The sequence below is a fragment of the Salmo trutta genome, chromosome 29 (assembly GCF_901001165.1).
Source record: "Salmo trutta chromosome 29, fSalTru1.1, whole genome shotgun sequence".
Classification (NCBI taxonomy): Eukaryota; Metazoa; Chordata; class Actinopteri; order Salmoniformes; family Salmonidae; genus Salmo; species Salmo trutta.
In genome coordinates, this window is record NC_042985.1 from 39,465,297 (window position 1) to 39,484,591 (window position 19,295).

The window sequence follows — 19,295 nt, forward strand, 5'->3', positions numbered from 1 at the left end:
GTACATGTCTCAAGATTACTTTTCAACATTGCCTGCCTTGTAGCGTTCTCACTACTTAGAAAAACTTCCCTCATGCACCTTTTCATGACGATGCTAGCAGCCACTTGAGTGAGTTAGTGCTAACTAGCTACCAACCGGAACATTAAGCTAGCCAAGACCAACAACACAAACAAACGGACTATACAGCTACAAGTAGTGGGTGGAGTTACAGACTGTTCTAAACAAGTTAAATGTCTTACCTGTGATTCAATGTTTTCCGCACACATAGCTACGTGTAGCCTACTTGGACACCTCGTCTCCACATTACCCACTGTCCCACACTGAATAGCCTGAAGCCATAGGGCTCTTCTCGTAAGCTCTATTTCCCTATGTGGGAGCATTGCGAACGTAGGTCGGGATTTTTGACCTGTCTACATGTACTTTGAACAACACAGAAGCTTTTCAGCATGTTTTATTATTTCTTGTATAACAGAAAATCTACAACGAAGTTGTCTCTTTTACAATGGGGGTCAATAGGAAAGTATGTTGGTTTTCCACAATTTGTGGCCGTGGTCGAGGGGAATTCCTTATTATTACGTGAATACCAACTGTCACTATTCAGAAAGTAAACAATATTCCAATTCCGAATATCAGTTCACTTCCGGAATTGACTGGAAATTAAATGGAATTGACAGTAGTAAATTGATTTGTCATTGAATGTAATTGTTTGCACCAATGAGAATGCATGATTTTATTCCAGTCTAATCTCTGTGCATACTGAATGGACATCACAGACTCAATAACGTGATAACATGGTATTATATTTCAAACATTACTTATGTCAGACGCATAGTCACATAGGTGAAAATTTAAACTTTGGTTTATTCAGGTAACTCAAGAGCTATTTAATGGATAGTTCACCCCAAAATCAAAGTTTTCACATCTCAAAACTAGTTCATGCCATCTGTTTTATTGATCCTGCTACATGAATTAGGTGCACAATTGGCACAGTGTCGTCCAGGTTTGTAAATAAGAATTTGTTCTTAACTGACTTTATTAGAATAAATCTGCAATTCAATCCCATATGAATGGAAAGATTGGCAACAGATTAACAATAATGTTAAATAGCAGGATCTACACGGCATAACAGATTGTATTGAATATGGATGAATTTGGAGTGGTTTCATTTACTGAAGTGGCATCGGAAACAGAATCTATACACATCATGCCTCAGAAAATGGCCAGATAGAAGAAGTCTCCCATAGTGTCAGAATATGTGTGTATGTTCGTATGATTCTGTGTGTGTGTGTGTGCATTTCTTTGTGCGAATGTGTGTCTTAGAGGTTGTTACTAATCTAAGTCCTGGTTAAAGCTTAATCCACTCTCTTCCCTCTGTGTGTAGATGGTCAGAAGAAGAGGATATGTTTTCAAGTCACTCTAAGTACAGTAACATCTCCAAATGCATGGAGCCTTTCCAAAAATGAATACAACTAAATATTACATAATATAAGCTATATAAGGCTTGCAATATAAGGCTTGCACGGCTTCCAAGGCTGGCCTCTTCCCAAAATTACATGTTTTTTAATGTAATTTTATTGTTTTTCTTTTTTCTCTGTTTCAGCCTCAGTTTAGTTTGGAAACTGAGGAAGGGGTCATGAAAATGACTGGCTTGCAAACGCATTTGGCCCATGACATATTTACGCTTAAGGAAGTCCTGCCCTATTTACCCTGTCACTCATAGGGGGTGGGGTTTGTCTTGCAGATAAAGTGGACGAGGTGTCACCTTCCCAGAAGGCCGTGGACATGAAGGTGGCCACCATTAAGCCACGCCCCTCCAGCCGCTGTTTGGTCACGCCTACTGACATGAATGTGAGTTACTCCACACAGTATAATATATGCCATTTAGCAGACGTTTATATCTAAAACAATGTACAGTACGGTACTGGTAAATACTCAGTGTGTTGTGAATATGTCAAACTCTAACCCTACCCAACTCTGCTTTACAGTCCATGTACGACCGCCAGGGTGGAGTGGCAGTGGTACCACCCACTGTGCCAGGCAGTCCTAGAGGGGGGGCATTCCTGGGCATACTTGCCAAGGGTGGCACCATGAGGAGACAGAAGTCCATAGGTATGTGTGTATGTGTCTAATGTCTAATGCACTTTACTATGATTACCGTTTCCAGAGAGTTCACTTCAGAGAGTAACTGGCTTCATTAAGTGTGATAATGGACAAATTAGAGTGATACACTTGCCAAATTGTGCTCTGAGGCGACAATATTATACCCCATTACCCATACACTGAAACCACAGTCTATGATTAAGCAATAGTATTTAATAGAAACAAATTATATTAATGGTCCATCCAATTCATCACGCCACTCAGAGCCAATAGTAGCCCAAAGACAGGTCTGTGTGTTATGACTGCAATAGCTACAGTAACTTCAGTATATGTTTTGGTGTTCCAAGATGGCGTAGCAGTGTGTTTGTCTTGTTCCATGTAATTAGTCTATTTCTTTGGGGTTTTTTCGTATATATTTTAATCTCACTTTCCATCTACGAACTAAATATACTTTCCTGCAACCCGCCTCACCCAATGTGGTACGGATCTGCTATTTTTATACTTTATAACTGGAACCTCCATCAGATGCTAGCTACTAATAGCTACTAGCTATTAGTCATTGTTAGCCACTGCTAGCGGTCTTCACCTTTAGCTCGGACACCAGCCAGCTTTAGCTCAGTCAATACCTTCCCGTCTGCACAGCGCGATATCAACCCAGAGCATATCGGACTGCTTTTCTCTAACACATCACCGGATTACTGCCGCAAGCTCTGGACCATTACACCGGATCATCGCAGCTAGCTAGCTGCAACCTAGTGGCTATTGTTGGCTAACGCCCCTGTCTTGAAGCAAGCACCAATTAGCCTTGAGCTAGGCCCATCTTCCGTCTAGCCGACGAGGTATACCAGCTAATTCTTGGGCTACAATACCTCTTTTGCCAATTGGCCTGGACCCTTTATTGTCGACAAGGAGCCCCGCAGATCCATCACAACTGGTCTGCCGACGTAATCGTCCGATGTGGTTTCAACAGGCTTTTCCGTTGCGATGTCGCCAAAGACCCATCTGCTAGCTCCGGCCCGCTAGCTTTCTGAACGCCGTGTCTCCCGCTCGCCTAGCGTAGTAGCGACTACCGAACGGCTCCCTGACATTTTGCTGCTCATTGGATCCTATGATCACTCGGCTACACAGCTGATGCCTGCTGTACTGTTAATTTACACGGTACCTAATTTTGTTTATCTGTCGGCCCCAGCTTGAACTCAGGTCCTGTAAAAGACCCTCTCTGCCCATTCATCGCCATTTGCTCGTTGTTGTCTTAGCTCTGCTGATCAACATCTGTCCTTGCTTTATGCCTCTCTCTAATGTCAATATGCCTTGTCTATTGCTGTTTCGGTTAGTTCTTATTGTTTTATTTCACTGTTGAGCCCCCAGTCCCGCCCAACATGCCTTAGATAGCGCTTTTGTCCCACCCCCCACACACGCGGAGACCTCACCTGGCTTAACTGGTTCCTCCAGAGATGCAACCTCTCTCATCGTCACTCAATGCCTAGGTTTACCTCCACTGTACTCACATCCTACCATACCCTTGTCTGTACATTATGCCCTGAATCTATTCTACCATGCCCAGAAATCTGCTCCTTTTATTCTCTGTTCCCAATGCACTAGACGACCAGTCCTTATAGCCTTTAGCCGTACCCTTATCCTACTCCTCCTCTGTTCCTCTGGTGATGTAGAGGTTAACCCAGGCCCTGTAGCCCCCAGTACTACACCTATTCCCCAGGTGCTTTCATTTGTTGACTTATGTAACCGTAAAAGCCTTGGTTTCATGCATGTTAACATCAGAAGCCTCCCTAAGTTTGTTTTATTCACTGCTTTAGCACACTCCGCCAACCTTGATGTCCTAGCCATGTCTGAATCCTGGCTTAGGAAGGCCAGCAAAAATTCAGAGATTTCCATCCCCAACTACAACATTTTCCGTCAAGATAGAATTGCCGAAGGGGGCGGAGTTGCAATCTACTGCAGAGTTCTGTCATACTATCCAGGTCTGTGCCCAAACAATTCAAGCTTCTATTTTTAAAAATCCACCTTTCCAGAAATAAGTCTCTCACTGTTGCCGCTTGTTATAGACCCCCCTCAGCCCCCAGCTGTGCCCTGGACACCATATGTGAATGGATTGCCCCCCATCTATGTTCAGAGTTCGTACTGTTAGGTGACCTAAACTGGAATATGCTTAACACCCCAGCCGTCCTACAATCTAAGCTAGATGCCCTCAATCTCACACAAATTATCAAGGAACCTACCAGGTACAACCCTAAATCCGTAAATATGGGCACCCTCATAGATATCATCCTGATCAACTTGCCCTCTAAATACACCTCTGCTGTCTTCAACCAGGATCTCAGCGATCACTGCCTCATTGCCTGCGTCCATAATGGGCCTGTGGTCAAACGACCACCCCTCATCACTGTCAAACGCTCCCTAAAACACTTCAGCGAGCAGGCCTTTCTAACGGACCTGGCCCGGGTAGAGGATGCCTGCCTCATCCCGTCAGTAGAGGATGCCTGGTTGTTCTTTAAAAGTGCTTTCCTCACCATCTTAAATAAGCATGCCCCATTCCAAATAAATTGAACTAAGAACAGATATAGCCCTTGGTTCACTCCAGCACTAATTCCAAACAGTTTTGGGACACTGTAAAGTCCATGGAGAATAAGAGCACCTCCTCCCAGCAGCCCACTGCACTGAGGCTAGGAAACACTGTCACCACCGATAAATCTACGATATTCGAGAATTTCAATAAGCATTTTTCTACGGCTGGCCATGCTTTCCACCTGGCCACCCCTACCCCCGGCCAACAGCTCTGCACCCCCCGCAGCAACTTGCCCAAGCCCCCCCCCCCGCTTCTCCTTCACCCAGATCCAGATAGATGATGTTCTGAAAGAGCTGCAAAATCTGGACCCCTACAAATCAGCTTGGTTAGACAATCTGGACCCTCTCTTTCAAAAATTAATACGCCAAAATTGTTGCACTCCCTATTACTAGCCTGTTCAAACTCTCTTTCGTATCGTCTGAGATCCCTAAAGATTGGAAAGCTTCCGCGGTCATCCCCCTCTTCCAAGGGGTAGCTACTCTTAACCCAAACTGTTACAGACCTATATCCATCCTGCCCTGCAAACAAACAGATCAACAACCGTTTAGATTCCCACCGTACCTTCTCCACTATGCAATCTGGTTTCCGAGCTGGTCATGGGTGCACCTCAGCCACACTCAAGGTCCTAAACGATATCATAACCACCATCGGTAGAAGACAGTACTGTGCAGCAGTCTTCATCGACCTGGCCAAGGTTTTCAACTCTGTCAATCACCGCATTCTTATCGGCAGACTCAATAGCCTCGGTTTCTCAAAAGACTGCCTCGCCTGGTTCACCAACAAGTTGGTTCACCAACTACTTCTCAGATAGAGTTCAGTGTATCAAATCGGAGGGCCTGTTGTCTGGACCTCTGGCAGTCTCTATGGGGGTGCCACAGGGTTCAATTCTCAGGCCGACTCTTTTCTCTGTATATATCAATGATGTCGCTCTTGCTGCTGGTGATTCTCTGATCCACCTCTATGCAGATGACACCATTCTGTAAACTTCTGGCCCTTCTTTGGACACTGTGTTAACAAACCTCCAAACGAGTTTCAATGCCATACAACACTCCTTCTGTGGCCTCCAACTGCTCTTAAATGCTAGTAAAATTAAATGCATGCTCTTCAACCGATTGCTGCCCGCACCCGCCCGCCTGACTAGCATCACTACTCTGGACGGTTCTGACTTAGAATATGTGGACAACTACAAATACCTAGGTGTCTGGTTAGACTGTAAACTCTTTCCAGACTCACATTAAGCATCTCCAATCCAAAATTAAATCAAGAATCGGCTTCCTATTTTGCAACAAAGCCTCCTTCACTCATGCTGCCAAACATACCCTTGTAAAACGGACTATCCTACCGATCCTTGACTTCGGCCATGGCATTTAGAAAATAGCCTCCAACACTCTACTCAGCAAATTGGATGTAGTCTATCACAGTGCCATCCGTTTTGTCACCAAAGCCCCATATACTACCCACCACTGCGACCTGTATGCTCTCGTTGGCTGGCCCTCGCTACATATTCGTCGCCAGACCCACTGGCTCCAGGTCATCTATAAGTCTTTGCAAGGTAAAGCCCCGCCTTATCTCAGCTCACTGGTCACCATAGCAACACCCACCCGTAACACGCAGTCCAGCAAGTATATTTCACTGGTCATACCCAAAGCCAACACCTTCTTTTGCCACCTTTCCTTCTAGTTCTCTGCTGCCAATGACTGGAACAAATTGCAAAAATCACTGAAGCTGGAGACTTATATCTCCCTCACTAACTTTAAGCATCAGCTGTTAGAGCAGCTTACTGAATATTGAACCTGTACACAGCCCATCTGTAAATAGCCCACCCAGCTACCTCATCCCCATATTGTTATTTATTTTGTTGCTCTTTTGCACCCCTGTATCTCTACTTACACATCATCATCTGCACATCTATCACTCCAGTGTTAATCCTAAATTGTAATTATTTCGCCACTATGGCCTATTTATTGCCTTACCTCCCTAATCTTACTACATTTGCACACACTGTACATAGATTTTTCTTTTGTGTTATTGACTGTACGTTTGTTTATCCCATTTGTAACTCTGTGTTGTTGTTTTTGTCGCACTGCTTGGTTTTATCTTGGCCAGGTCGCCTTTGTAAATGAGAACTTGTTCTCAACTGGCCTACCTGGTTAAATAAAGGTGAAATACAATTTTAAAAAATAAAATAAAATATGCAGTAGCTTGAGCATACATTTATAATATATGGAACATAGAAGGCAATCCTCACACCTGACCCATAGACAACTTCCTAAAACTTTAACAGAATTGAAAAAGTTTAGTGAAGAATGTATCTCAAAAAATGTTTCTCAATAAAAAAGGTGAAATGGAATAGAATCACACATGTAAAATTGACAGATATCTCTTTCTCGCTATCTCTCATTCTCTCTCTTTATTTCTGTCTCTCTCAGGTATAACAGAAGAGAAGGCGCTCCTCACCCCTCCCCCACTCAAGTTCACCCGCAGCCTCTCCATGCCCGACACATCCGAAGACATCCCCCCTCCTCCGGCCATCTCCCCCCCATCTCCCCCCTCCTCCTACAACTCTCCCTCTGTCTCCCCCATGCCACAGGGCTACGGCACCACCCGACCGGGCCTCACCCTCAACTCCGCTGGAAAATGTTCCAACGCCACTACCCTTGGCAACCGCACGGTAGATGTAGGGACGCTAAGGCGAGGTTATCACCGCCAGAGCTCAGAACAGTACGATAGTAGAAGCCGAGGACGGGCGCCCGTGCCAGAGAACCCGTACTCGGAGGTGGGCAACAAGGCACTGTACGTGCCCGCCAAGCCGGCAAGGAGGAAGGGCATGCTGGTCAAGCAGCCCAATGTGGAGGACAGCCCAGAGAAGACCTGCTGCACCACGCCCTCAGGCGCCGTTTCCATGCCGACCACACCCACTGAGAGGACCTTCTCGTCCATTCCCATCCCCACCATCATCGTCAAGGAGCCGTCCACCAGTAGCAGTGGAAAGAGCAGCCAGGGCAGCAGTATGGAGATCGAGCCAACCACGCCCGAACACCCACCCTTAACGCCCGGGGCAGGGGGCAGGGGGCTAAGGCCTGAAGACCCCATTGTCAACAACCCCTTTGCGGCTGCCATCGCAGGGGCAGTGAGGGACCGGGAGAAGAGGCTGGAGGCGCGGAGGAACTCGCCTGGCTTCCTCTCCACCGATATGGAAGATGAGGACTTGGGAGACCCCACCCCGGCCCCGCGGCTACGCCAGTCCAAGTCCATTGACGAGGGTATGTTCAGCAACGACGAGCACCTGCGGAGGATAATGGCACCCCCGCCGGCCACCACCCTGCTGCGGTCCCAAGAAGGGGGTGACCGTGGCGGTAACGTGACAGACTTCAACACCCCTGAGCCCACCCAGGTGGTGAGGGAGCCTCTGACCGCACGTACCGGCCAGTACCCCAACCTGGACAGCCCTGTCAGTCTCCCAGCCACCACGCCCAAGACCTACAGCTCAAACGGAGGAGGGGGCTACCTGCACCCCGTCACGGGTAACGCCCTGGAACCTAACTCGCCCCTCGCCCTGGCGCTGGCGGCCCGGGACAGAGCCATGAATGAGCAGACGCAAATGGCCATGGCGACGCAAGCCCCACCCCCTTCTCAACCTCAACCGCGCCCCAAGAGCGATGCCCCCCAGTCCCTCCCCCCCAACCCCCACAAACCTGGCCTCAATCAGCCCCTCTTCATCGATACCAAGCTCCGCTCAAGCATTGAGCCGGGCTTTGTCACCTCCACGACAACCCTGGGGCGAGGCATAGGGGGGGGCCTGAAGAGGCAGATAACTGAGCAGAAGTACGAGTCTGACGGAGTGAGGGAGGAGAGGCAGCAGGCGGCGGAGGATGGGAAGAGCATACAGATCGACGTTGTGGACACGTCACAAACACAGAAAGTGGCCGGTCTGCTGATGGTGCACTCCAAAAACAGCCCAGAGGAGGAAGACAGGGGACAGGAGAACACACCAGCCCAGGACAACAGCATCCCCAGCGAACTGAGAGACCAGCCAAACCCCCCCACCAACAGCCACAGTACCAAGCCCCTGCCCCCCGTGCCGCGGGGGAAGACCATCACGGCTGGGGGTTCGGTGGACGAGCCAGTCAAGCTACCCTTCCGCATGCCCCCTCCCCCGCTGGCCTCGGTGGACATTGAGGAGGTGGAGGAGTTTGTCTTCTCCGAGCCCCTGCCACCGCCGCTGGAGTTCGCCAACAGCGTCGACATCCCTGAGGACCAGGCAACGGCCATCGCTGAGTTGCTCAAGCAACGGGACCAAGAGAGACGCAATGGGATGGGAACCAGGGGGCCACATCCACCCCCCTACTACACTCACGCCCCGACCCCTGTCGGCCAGTTCAGACGAGGGAGCGGGATGTCCAATTGCATGCCCCCACCCTTCTATCCCCCTCCGCCCCCCGACAGTGGCTTTGAGCAAGGTGTCACTGACTCAAGCATCGAGGAGGTAGACAGTCGCAGAAGTGGAGACCCCCATGTAGAGACTACCAGCACCGTTTCCACAGTTTTGAGCATCTCTGTACTGTCGTCAGAGGGCGGGTACAACAGCGCCCTGGAGAACACTTCTATGGTCTATACTGACGGCCAGGGTTACCTCGACGACCGACCCCCCGTTCCCCCCAAGCCCAAAAACAAGCCCGTCATCAACAAGAACACTGCACTTTACCACAACGTCCTCATGGAGGAATCCCTGGACTCCTTTGGGGCGCCCCCTCCTGTCCCTCCCCCTCCACCCGGGTCCATATCCCCCCCTGAACTCCCCAGGACCCCCCCCCATCGGTCGTCCAAGCTGTGGGGCGAGCCCCCGGAGCTAAGGAGCCCACCCACGCCTGACCCCAAGGCCACGGTTATCAACGAGCTGAGCTCCATCTTATCACAGATGCACCGGCCCAAACCGGGGGACTCCCTGGACTCACCCACCACAGGGGCCAGGGGCGGCTTTGGAACCAGGTAACACATAAATCTACCTTCCCTTTGACCTTTACCACTTACGCCGAAACCTCTCACCTTTGACCTTTAAACAAACCCCTACCCTCCATCTCCAAAGAGCCAAGCTGCGGGCATTAAGAATGTTAGATGGTCTATATTTTCTATTTTTATATATCCATCTGCTGATCAAATATTCCCTCTCAAACTTGGTCCTGGACCCTCCCCCCTGGGGGAAAAGTTTTGGTTGTTTCCCTAGCACTACTCAGCTGATTAAAATAACCAACTCATCATCAAGCTTTGATTATTTGAATCAGCTGTGTAGTGCAAGGGCAAAAACCAAAACGTGCACTCAAAGCGTGCCCCAGGACCAAGTTTGGAAAACCCTGCTCTAGCCCATCCTCACGTAAATTATTCAAATTTCTGGTATATTTCTTCAGATAGCCCTAATGATGCAGTTATTTGTCACATGCGCTGAATACAACAGGTGTAGACCTTACAGTGAAATGCTTACTTACAAGCCCACCAACAATGCAGTTTTAAGAAATCCCCCCCCCCCCCAATGTTTTTAAAAGAAATATAAATAACAAATAATTAAAGAGCAGCAGTAAAATAACTATAGCGAGGCTATATACAAGGGGGTACTGGTACAGAGTCAATGTGCGGGAGGCACCGGTTAGTCGAGGTAATTGAGGTAATATGTACAGTTATGGGACACCTCAGACACTTGCTACCTGGTCATTCCACCAATAGAGTGCCTTTTGGGTAGTGTAATTTAGGAAAACGTTTTTATTAAATGTGTATTTCTAATTTTATCATTCTGTCATAAGGAGTGCATGTTCAACTTCATAAAAAACTTGTTCCCATCTCAAGAAAAAAATATATATATTACTTGAGTTAGTGCCAATTAACGTAACTGGGTTAAATATTTAATCTTATCTCAGCTATAAATCCCTTTGAGACAGGAGGAAGGGAAGCGTGATGTGTGCAACAAGGAGGGGCAATTGAATGCAAGCACCACAAAAATATGAAATTGTGAACACATTTCTAGCATTCAGTTTTCTACCACAAAAAAAAATGTTTGGGTTAAAATCTTCCCAGAAGTCGGAAAAACATGGACAATGTTGTTTTTTTGTACTTTAACAAGCCTTTATTCATAATACAGTGAGATAAAAAAGTATTTGATCCCCTGCTGATTTTGTACGTTTGCCCACTTACAAAGAAATGATCAGTCTATAATTTTAATGGTAGGTTTATTTGAACAGTGAGAGACAGAATAACAACAAAAAAATCCAGAAAAACGCATGTCAAAAATGTTATAAATTGATTTGCATTTTAATGAGGGAAATAAGTATTTGACCCCATCTCAATCAGAAAGATTTCTGGCTCTCAGGTGTCTTTTATACAGGTAACGAGCTGAAGGGAGTGCTCCTAATCTCAGCTTGTTACCTGTATAAAAGACACCTGTCCACAGAAGCAATCAATCAATCAGATTCCAAACTCTCCACCATGGCCAAGACCAAAGAGCTCTCCAAGACCTACACAAGGCTGGAATGGGCTACAAGACCATCGCCAAGCAGCTTGGTGAGAAGGTGACAACAGTTGGTGCGATTATTCGCAAATGGAAGAAACACAAAAGAACTGTCAATCTCCCTCGGCCTGGGGCTCCATGCAAGATCTCACCTCGTGGAGTTGCAATGATCATGAGAACGGTGAGGAATCAGCCCAGAACTACACGGGAGGATCTTGTCAATGATCTCAAGGCAGCTGGGACCATAGTCACCAAGAAAACAATTGGTAACCCACTACGCCGTGAAGGACTGAAATCCTGCAGCGCCTGCAAGGTCCCCCTGCTCAAGAAAGCACATATACATGCCCGTCTGAAGTTTGCAAATGAACATCTGAATGATTCAGAGGACAACTGGGTGAAAGTGTTGTGGTCAGATGAGACCAAAATGGAGCTCTTTGGCATCAACTCAACTCGCCGTGTTTGGAGGAGGAGGAATGCTGCCTATGACCCCAAGAATACCATCCCCACTGTCAAACGTGGAGGTGGAAACATTATGCTCACGAAGAAGCACATTAGGGTCCTAGAGTGGCCTAGCCAGTCTCCAGACCTTTATCCCATAGAAAATCTGTGGAGGGAGCTGAATGTTCGAGTTGCCAAACGTCAGCCTTGAAACCTTAATGACTTGGAGATGATCTGCAAAGAGGAGTGGGACAAAATCCCTCCTGAGATGTGTGCAAACCTGGTGGCCAACTAAAAGAAACGTCTGACCTCTGTGATTGCCAAGGGTTTTGCCACCAAGTACTAAGTCATGTTTTGCAGAGGGGTCAAATACTTATTTCCCTCATTAAAATGTTATTCACTTTATAACATTTTTGACGTGTTTTTCTGGATTGTTTTGTTGTTATTTGGTCTCACTGTTCAAATAAACCTACCATTAAAATTATAGACTGATCATTTCTTTGTCAGTGGGCAAACGTACAAAATCAGCAGAGGATCAAATACTTTTTTCCCTCACTGTATAAATCAGATTTTTCCATGTTGTTTATATTAAAGGGCACTATATATAATATTACAGGCTTTTAAAATGCAATATTGGTGCAAATGTTCTACTTAAATTATCAAAGGCACTCAAAAGGAACTCTATTCTTGGAACTACTGTACCATATCTACTATATCTACTGATAAGTCCTCTGAATTGTGCATGGAATGTTAACCACAATGCTACACTAGCGAAGTGCAAACTACATTTCAATGGAGCCACAATGATAGCTATGGCTAGATTTAGATTTATGCCATAGGTCATGCATGCATTGTGTATGTTATGTTTTAATTTTTTATTTAACCTTTATTGAACTAGGTAAGTCAGTTAAGAACAAATTCTTATCTACAATGAGGGCCTACCCCGGCCAAACCCTAACCCGAATGACGCTGGGACAATTGTGCACCACCCTGTGTGTGTGTGTGTGTGTGTGTGTGTGTGTGTGTGTGTGTGTGTGTGTGTGTGTGTGTGTGTGTGTGTGTGTGTGTGTGTGTGTGTGTGTGTGTGTGTGTGTGTGTGTGTTTCAGGTAGCTCATGCTTTTTTAAACTGCCCTTCCTCTTGCGTAATGAAGAATAAAAAAATATGTTAAATTATTCACGGGTCACATGCATTTTGTATGAAACGGACCATCCTTCATATATATATATATGTCCTCCTTTCTCTTTTTCTCTCTCTCCTCTTCCCCCTGTCTCTATCTCATTAAGAGGAGGATGGGAGGGGTGGAAGTATTTAAGTAAGAGGGCTTGGCTCTGTTCTATTTCTAAGAGGAGGTTAGAGGTGAGTTTCTGTTCTACTTGTGTTGACAGCCTGGAATCAAACCAGGGTCTGTAGTGACGCCTCTAGCACTGAGATGCAGTGCCTTAGACCGCTGCGCCAATCAAGAGCCCGTTGTTGGACCTCCATTAAGGGGCATTAGCCAAGTTGTCAAATGGGCAGAAAGACTACGTTTTCAATGGTCTTATTGAGGAGGGAGCATAAACATGCTGTGCCAGCTGGAGCTCTGGCCATTGCCAATATGGTTTTATTTATTTTTATTTCACCTTTATTTAACCAGGTAGGCTCGTTGAGAACATGTTCTCATTTACAACTGCGACCTGGCCAAGATATAGCAAAGCAGTGTGACACAGACAACAACACAGTGTTACTCATGGAGTAAACAATAAACAAGCCAATAACACAATAAACAAGTCAATGACACAGTAGAAAAAAAAGAAAGTCTATATACAGTGTGTGCAAAAGGCATGAGGAGGTAGGCAATAAATAGGCCATAGGAGCGAATAATTACAATTTAGCAGATTAACACTGGAGTGATAAATGAGCATATGATAATGTGCAAGTAGAAATACTGGTGTGCAAAAGAGCAGAAAAGTAAATAAAATAAAAACAGTATGGGGATGAGGTAGGTAGATTGGGTGGGCAATTTACAGATGGACTATGTACAGCTGCAGCGATCGGTTAGCAGCTCAGGTAGCTGATGTTTAAAGTTGGTGAGGGAAATAAAAGTCTCCAACTTCAGCGATTTTTGCAATTCGTTCCAGTCACTGGCAGCAGAGAACTGGAAGGAAAGGCGGCCAAATGAGGTGTTGGCTTTGGGTATGATCAGTGAGATATACCTGCTGGAACGTGTGCTACGGGTGGGTGTCGTTATCATGACCAGTGAACTGAGATAAGGCGGAGCTTTACCTAGCAAAGACTTATAGATGACCTGGAGCCAGTGGGTCTGGCGACGAATATGTAGCGAGGTCCAGCCGACTAGAGCATACAGGTCGCAGTGGTGGATGGTATAAGGTGATTTGGTAACAAAACGGATGGCTCTGTGATAGACTGCATCCAGTTTGCTGAGTAGAGTAACGGAAGCTATTTTGTTGATGATATCGGCGAAGTCGAGGATCGGTAGGATAGTCAGTTTTACTAGGGTAAGCTTGGCGGCGATGCCATAGTTGATGTAATGGTGGCAGTAGGCTTAGTAGTGTTAAATACAAGGCCTTCCACAGCAGAACCCAGCCAATGGTCATGCCATGGTGTGGATTGCTGCTGGGTTTTACATTGTCTTGGATTTTGTTTTGTCAATTTGAGAGGGGAAGATGTTTAGTAGACATCACAACAAGGTGAGCTTCATAGCTCATTTTCATTTTATTGAGAAGTCATTGAAAATAGATTAATTGGAATTTCAGTTTGCTTCCTGAATTGACAGCCTTCAATTCGAATTGACCCCAGCCCTGGTGTGTGTGTGTGTGTGTGTGTGTGTGTGTGTGTGTGTGTGTGTGTGTGTGTGTGTGTGTGTGTGTGTGTGTGTGTGTGTGTGTGTGTTCAGGTAGCTCATGCTTTTTTAAACTGCCCTTCCTCTTGCGTAATGAAGAATAAAAAAATATGTTAAATTATTCATGGGTCACATGCATTTTGTATGAAACGGACCATCCTTCATGTATGTATGTATGTATGTATGTATGTATGTATGTATGTATGTATGTATGTATGTATGTATGTATGTGTCCTCCTTTCTCTTTATCTCTCTCTCCTCTTCCCCCTGTCTCTATCTCATTAAGAGGAGGATGGGAGGGGTGGAAGTATTTAAGTAAGAGGGCTTGGCTCTGTTCTATTTCTAAGAGGAGGTTAGAGGTGAGTTTCTGTTCTACTTGTGTTGACAGGAAATGGTTGCCTGATGGCTTAAAATTAATTATTCCACTGTGTTCTATGTTTGCTACATAATTCACTCTGAGACTGCTATCATTGAAGCAAATGGTGACGTCACAATGAGGGATGTTGTACAAACAAAGTCATCAACGATTGGATCATCTCTAACCAATCAGTTTCAAAGCCATCTCGTTCCAAAATCATGGGCATTAATATGGAGTTGCCCCCCCCCCCCTTGCTGCTATAACAGCCTCCACACTTCTGGGAAGGCTTTCCACTAGATTTTGGAACATTGCAGCTGGGACTTGCTTCCATTCAGCCACAAGAGTATTAGTGAGGTCGGGCACTGATTTTGGGCGATTAGACCTGGCTCGCAATCGGCGTCCCAAGGATGTTCAATGGGGTTGAGATCAGGGCTCTGTGCAGGCCAGTCAAGTTCTTCTAAACCCAGATTTGTCCATCTGACTGGTAATGCTCGGCCATGGAATCCTATTTCATGAAGCTCCCGACGAACAGTTATTGTGCTGACGTTGCTTCCAGATGCAGTTTGGAACTCGGTAGTGAGTGTTGCAATCAAGGACAGACAAGTTTTACACGCTACGTGCTTCACCACTCGGCGGTTCCTTTCTGTGAGCTTGTATGGCCTACCACTTTGCAGCTAAGCCGTTGTTGCTTCTAGACGTTTCCACTTCACAATAACAACACCTACAGTTGACCGGTGCAGCTCTAGCAGGGCAGAATTTGACGAACTGACTTGTTGGAAAGGTGGCACCCTATGACGGTGCCATGCTGAAAGTCACTGAGTTCTTCAGTTAGGCCATTCTACTGCCAATGTTTGTCTATGGAGATTGCATGTCTGTGTGCTCAATTTTATACACCTGTCAGCACGGGTCTGGCTGAATTAGCATCAAAATACAATAATCACATTAAAGTACACATGCATACACAAATTAAAATACACGTTATTGTACACAACAGTACACGTAAAGCAAAATAAATCATAAAAAACGAAGAAGAAAAAAATCACATTCTTCAGTAAAAAGGTCTCCAAACAACCGTCTGAAATGCCCTATTCCTCCAATTATAAAGTGCATTGTAGATCATTCCACACGGAAGGCACAAGGAAACCAAAGACTGATCTACCTAACTCTCTAAACACCAAAGGAGTCTCCAGAGTTAACCAACCCTGTGAACGGGTTTGATAACATTTTAAATCTTAATAGGGATGTAATTCGGAAGTTTGTGGAGCAGGGTTTTGAAGTAATTGAGGTAATATGTACGTGTAAGTAAAGGTCAAGTGACTATGCATAGATAATTAACAGAGTAGCATTAGCGTATAAATGGGGGGGTTAGAAGCTGTTATGAAGCCTTTTGGACCTAGACGTGGCACTCCGCGTCCACTTGCTGTATGTTAGTCTATGACTAGGGTGGCTGGAGTCTTTGGCAATTTTTAGGGCCTTCCTCTGACACCGCCTGGTATAGAGGTCCTGGATGGCAGGAAGCTTGGCCCCAGTGATGTACTGGGACGTACGCACTACCCTCTGTAATGCCTTGCGGTCGGAGGCCGAGCAGTTGCCATACCAGGCGGTGATGCAACCAGTCAGGATGCTCTTGATGGTGCAGCTGTAGAGGATCTGAGGACCCATGCCAAATCTTTTCAGTCTCCTGAGGGGGAATAGGCATTGCCATGCCCTCTTTATGACTGTCTTGGTGTGTTTGGACCATGACAGTTCGTTAGTCATTTGGACACCAAGGAACTTGAAGCTCTCAACCTGCTCCACTACAGCTCCATCGATGAGAATGGGGGCGTGCTCGGCCCTTCTTTTCCTGTAGTCCATGATCATCTCCTTTGTCTTGATCACGTTGAGGGAGAGGTTGTTATCTTGGCACCACACTGCCAGGTCTCTGACCTCCCCATAGGCTGTCTTATCGTTCTCGGCGATCAGGCCTACCACTGTTGTGTCGTCAGCAAACTTATTGATGGTGTTGGAGTAGTGCTTGGCCATGCAGTCATGAGTGAACAGGGAGTACAGGAGGGGATTGAGCATGCACCCCTGAGGGGCCCCCATGTTGAGGATCAGCGTGGCAGATGTGTTGTTACCTCCCCTTATTACCTGAGGGCGGCCCGTCAGGAAGTCCAGGATCCAGGTGGGAAAGAGCAGTGTGGAGTGCAATAGAGATTGCGTCATCTGTGGATCTGTTGGGGTGGTATGCTAATAGAAGTGGGCCTAGGGTTTCTGGGATAATGGTGTTGATGTGATCCATGAACAGCCTTTCAAAGCATTTCATGGCTACAGATGTGAGTGCTACAGGTTGGTAGTCATTTAGGCAGGTTACCTTGGTGTTCTTTGGCACAGCCACTATGGTGGTCTACTTGAAACATGTTGGTATTACAGACTCAGTCAAGGACAGGTTGAAAATGTCAGTGAAGACACTTGCCAGTTGGTCAGTGCATGCTTAAATTACACGTCCTGGTAATCCATCTGGTCCTGCGGCCTTGTGAATGTTGACCTGTTTAAAGGTCTTACTCACATCACACAGTCGTCTGGAAACAGCTGGTGCTCTCATGCATGTATCAGTGTTGTTTGCCTCGAAGCGAGCATAGAAGTCATTTAGCTCATCTGGTAGGCTCGTGTCACTGGGCTGCTCGTGGCTGTGCTTCCCTTTTTTAGTCCATAATAGTTTGCAACCCCTGACACATCCGACGATAGTCAGAGCCGGTGTAGTAGGATTCAATCTTAGTCCTGTATTGATGCTTTGCCTGTTTGATGGTTCGTCCAAGGACATAGCGGGATTTCTTATAAGTGTCCGGGTTAGAGTCCCGCTCCTTGAAAGCGGCAGCTCTACCCTTTAGCTCAGTGCAGATGTTGCCTGTAATCCATGGCTTCTGGTTCAGGTATATACGTACGGTCCCTGTGGGGACGATGTCATCGATACACTTATTGATGAAGTCAGTGACTGATGTGGTGTACTCCTCAATGCCATCGAAAGAATCTTGGAACATATTCCAGTCTATGCTAGCAAAACAGTCCTGTAGCTTAGCATCGGCGTCATCTGACCACTTCCGTATTGAGCGAGGCACTAGTACTTCCTGCTTTAGTTTTTGCTTGTAAGCATGAATCAGGAGGATAGAGTTATAGTCAGATTTGCCAAATGAAGGGCGAGGGAGAGCTTTGTACATGTCTCCGTGTGGAGAAAAGGTGGTCTAGAGTTTTTTTTCCTCTGGTTGCACATTTAAGTTTCCCTGCATTAAATTCCCTTGCCACTAGGAGAGCCACCTCTGGATGAGCATTTTGTTGTCTACGTGACTTAAAAGAGGTTCAGCCAACCTTTTGGTAAAGAATACAATGATGAGTAATAAAACTGTCTCCTGTGATAAAACGAATGGAGCTATGAAAAACGTCATCCAGAGGTTTAAGAGTAGAGGCAGCTGCACTTTGATAAATAGCATCCCCATAATCAAGAACAGGTAGAAAGGTTGACTGCACAATCTGCTTCTTGCTGTCTAGAGAGACAAGATATTTGTCTGTTGCCTATGAGAATTCCATTCAAATAAATTTCAATTCAAGAAGCTTTATTTATTTATTGGTACGTGTTAGGTTTTTATTATGACAGATGAGACAAGAGGGTGCCCTGTAGCTTTGAGGTCTTTCTGGGAACTGTTTGGTCTAATAAATTAGAGCCCTCAGTGTTTGACTATGGAATGTGTTAGAGCCAGAAGGGTGAGAGTGGCCTATATAGCTACCTGGTTGGAAAAAAATGTATCCCTTAGCCTAGTGCAGTTAATTCTCCAGTGTTTGTATTTTTAGTTTTTTTAGGGGGTAGATCAGCATTAATATTACAGATGGACTGTAGCTTCTATCAATGTAATTGTCTGCATCATTTCCATTTCCCCATATATATTTTTTTGTATATGTACAGTACCAGTCAAAGGTTTGGACACACCTACTCATTCCAGGGTTTTTCTTTATTTTTGCTATTTCCAACATTTGTCACGGCCTGACCATAGTATGTTGTTATTTTCTATGGTAGAGTAGGTCAGGGTGTGACAGGGGTGTTTGTCCGTTTTTAAATTTCTATGTTTAGTTTCTAGTTTTGTATTTCTAGGTTGGTTTTTGTTTGGCATGATTAGAGGCAGCTGGTTGTCGTTGTCTCTAATTGGAGGTCATATTTAAGTTGGTTTGTCCCACTTGTGTTTTGTGGGTGATTATCTTTTGAGTAGTGTGATTTCCTCTCTGTGTCACGGTTTGCTGTTTTTGTATTTTCAAGTATTTGGTGTTTTTGCAATGTTTCACAATAAATATATGTATGTGGAACCACAACCATGTTGCTTGTTGGTCCGATCATTCAGACAGCCGTGACAGAATAACCCACCACAAGAAGGCCAAGCAGCGTGCGCTGACTGGGAAGACGAGCTGGACCGGGGAGAATCAACAACAGAAGCCCGAGAGGCAGCGGCAAA

General features: G+C 45.9%; 1 protein-coding gene across 2 annotated transcripts in view; it reads left to right on the plus strand.

Annotated features, from left to right (window-relative positions):
* LOC115167600 (SH3 and multiple ankyrin repeat domains protein 2-like) overlaps window positions 1–19,295 on the plus strand; it is a 236,447-nt gene that overhangs the window by 200,518 nt on the left and 16,634 nt on the right. For both annotated transcript variants that reach the window (XM_029722187.1, XM_029722186.1), the window contains 3 exons: window positions 1,742–1,848; window positions 1,986–2,109; window positions 7,114–9,673. In XM_029722187.1, the coding sequence (XP_029578047.1) occupies window positions 1,742–1,848; window positions 1,986–2,109; window positions 7,114–9,673 (2,791 nt within the window). The remainder of the gene's footprint in view (window positions 1–1,741; window positions 1,849–1,985; window positions 2,110–7,113; window positions 9,674–19,295) is intronic.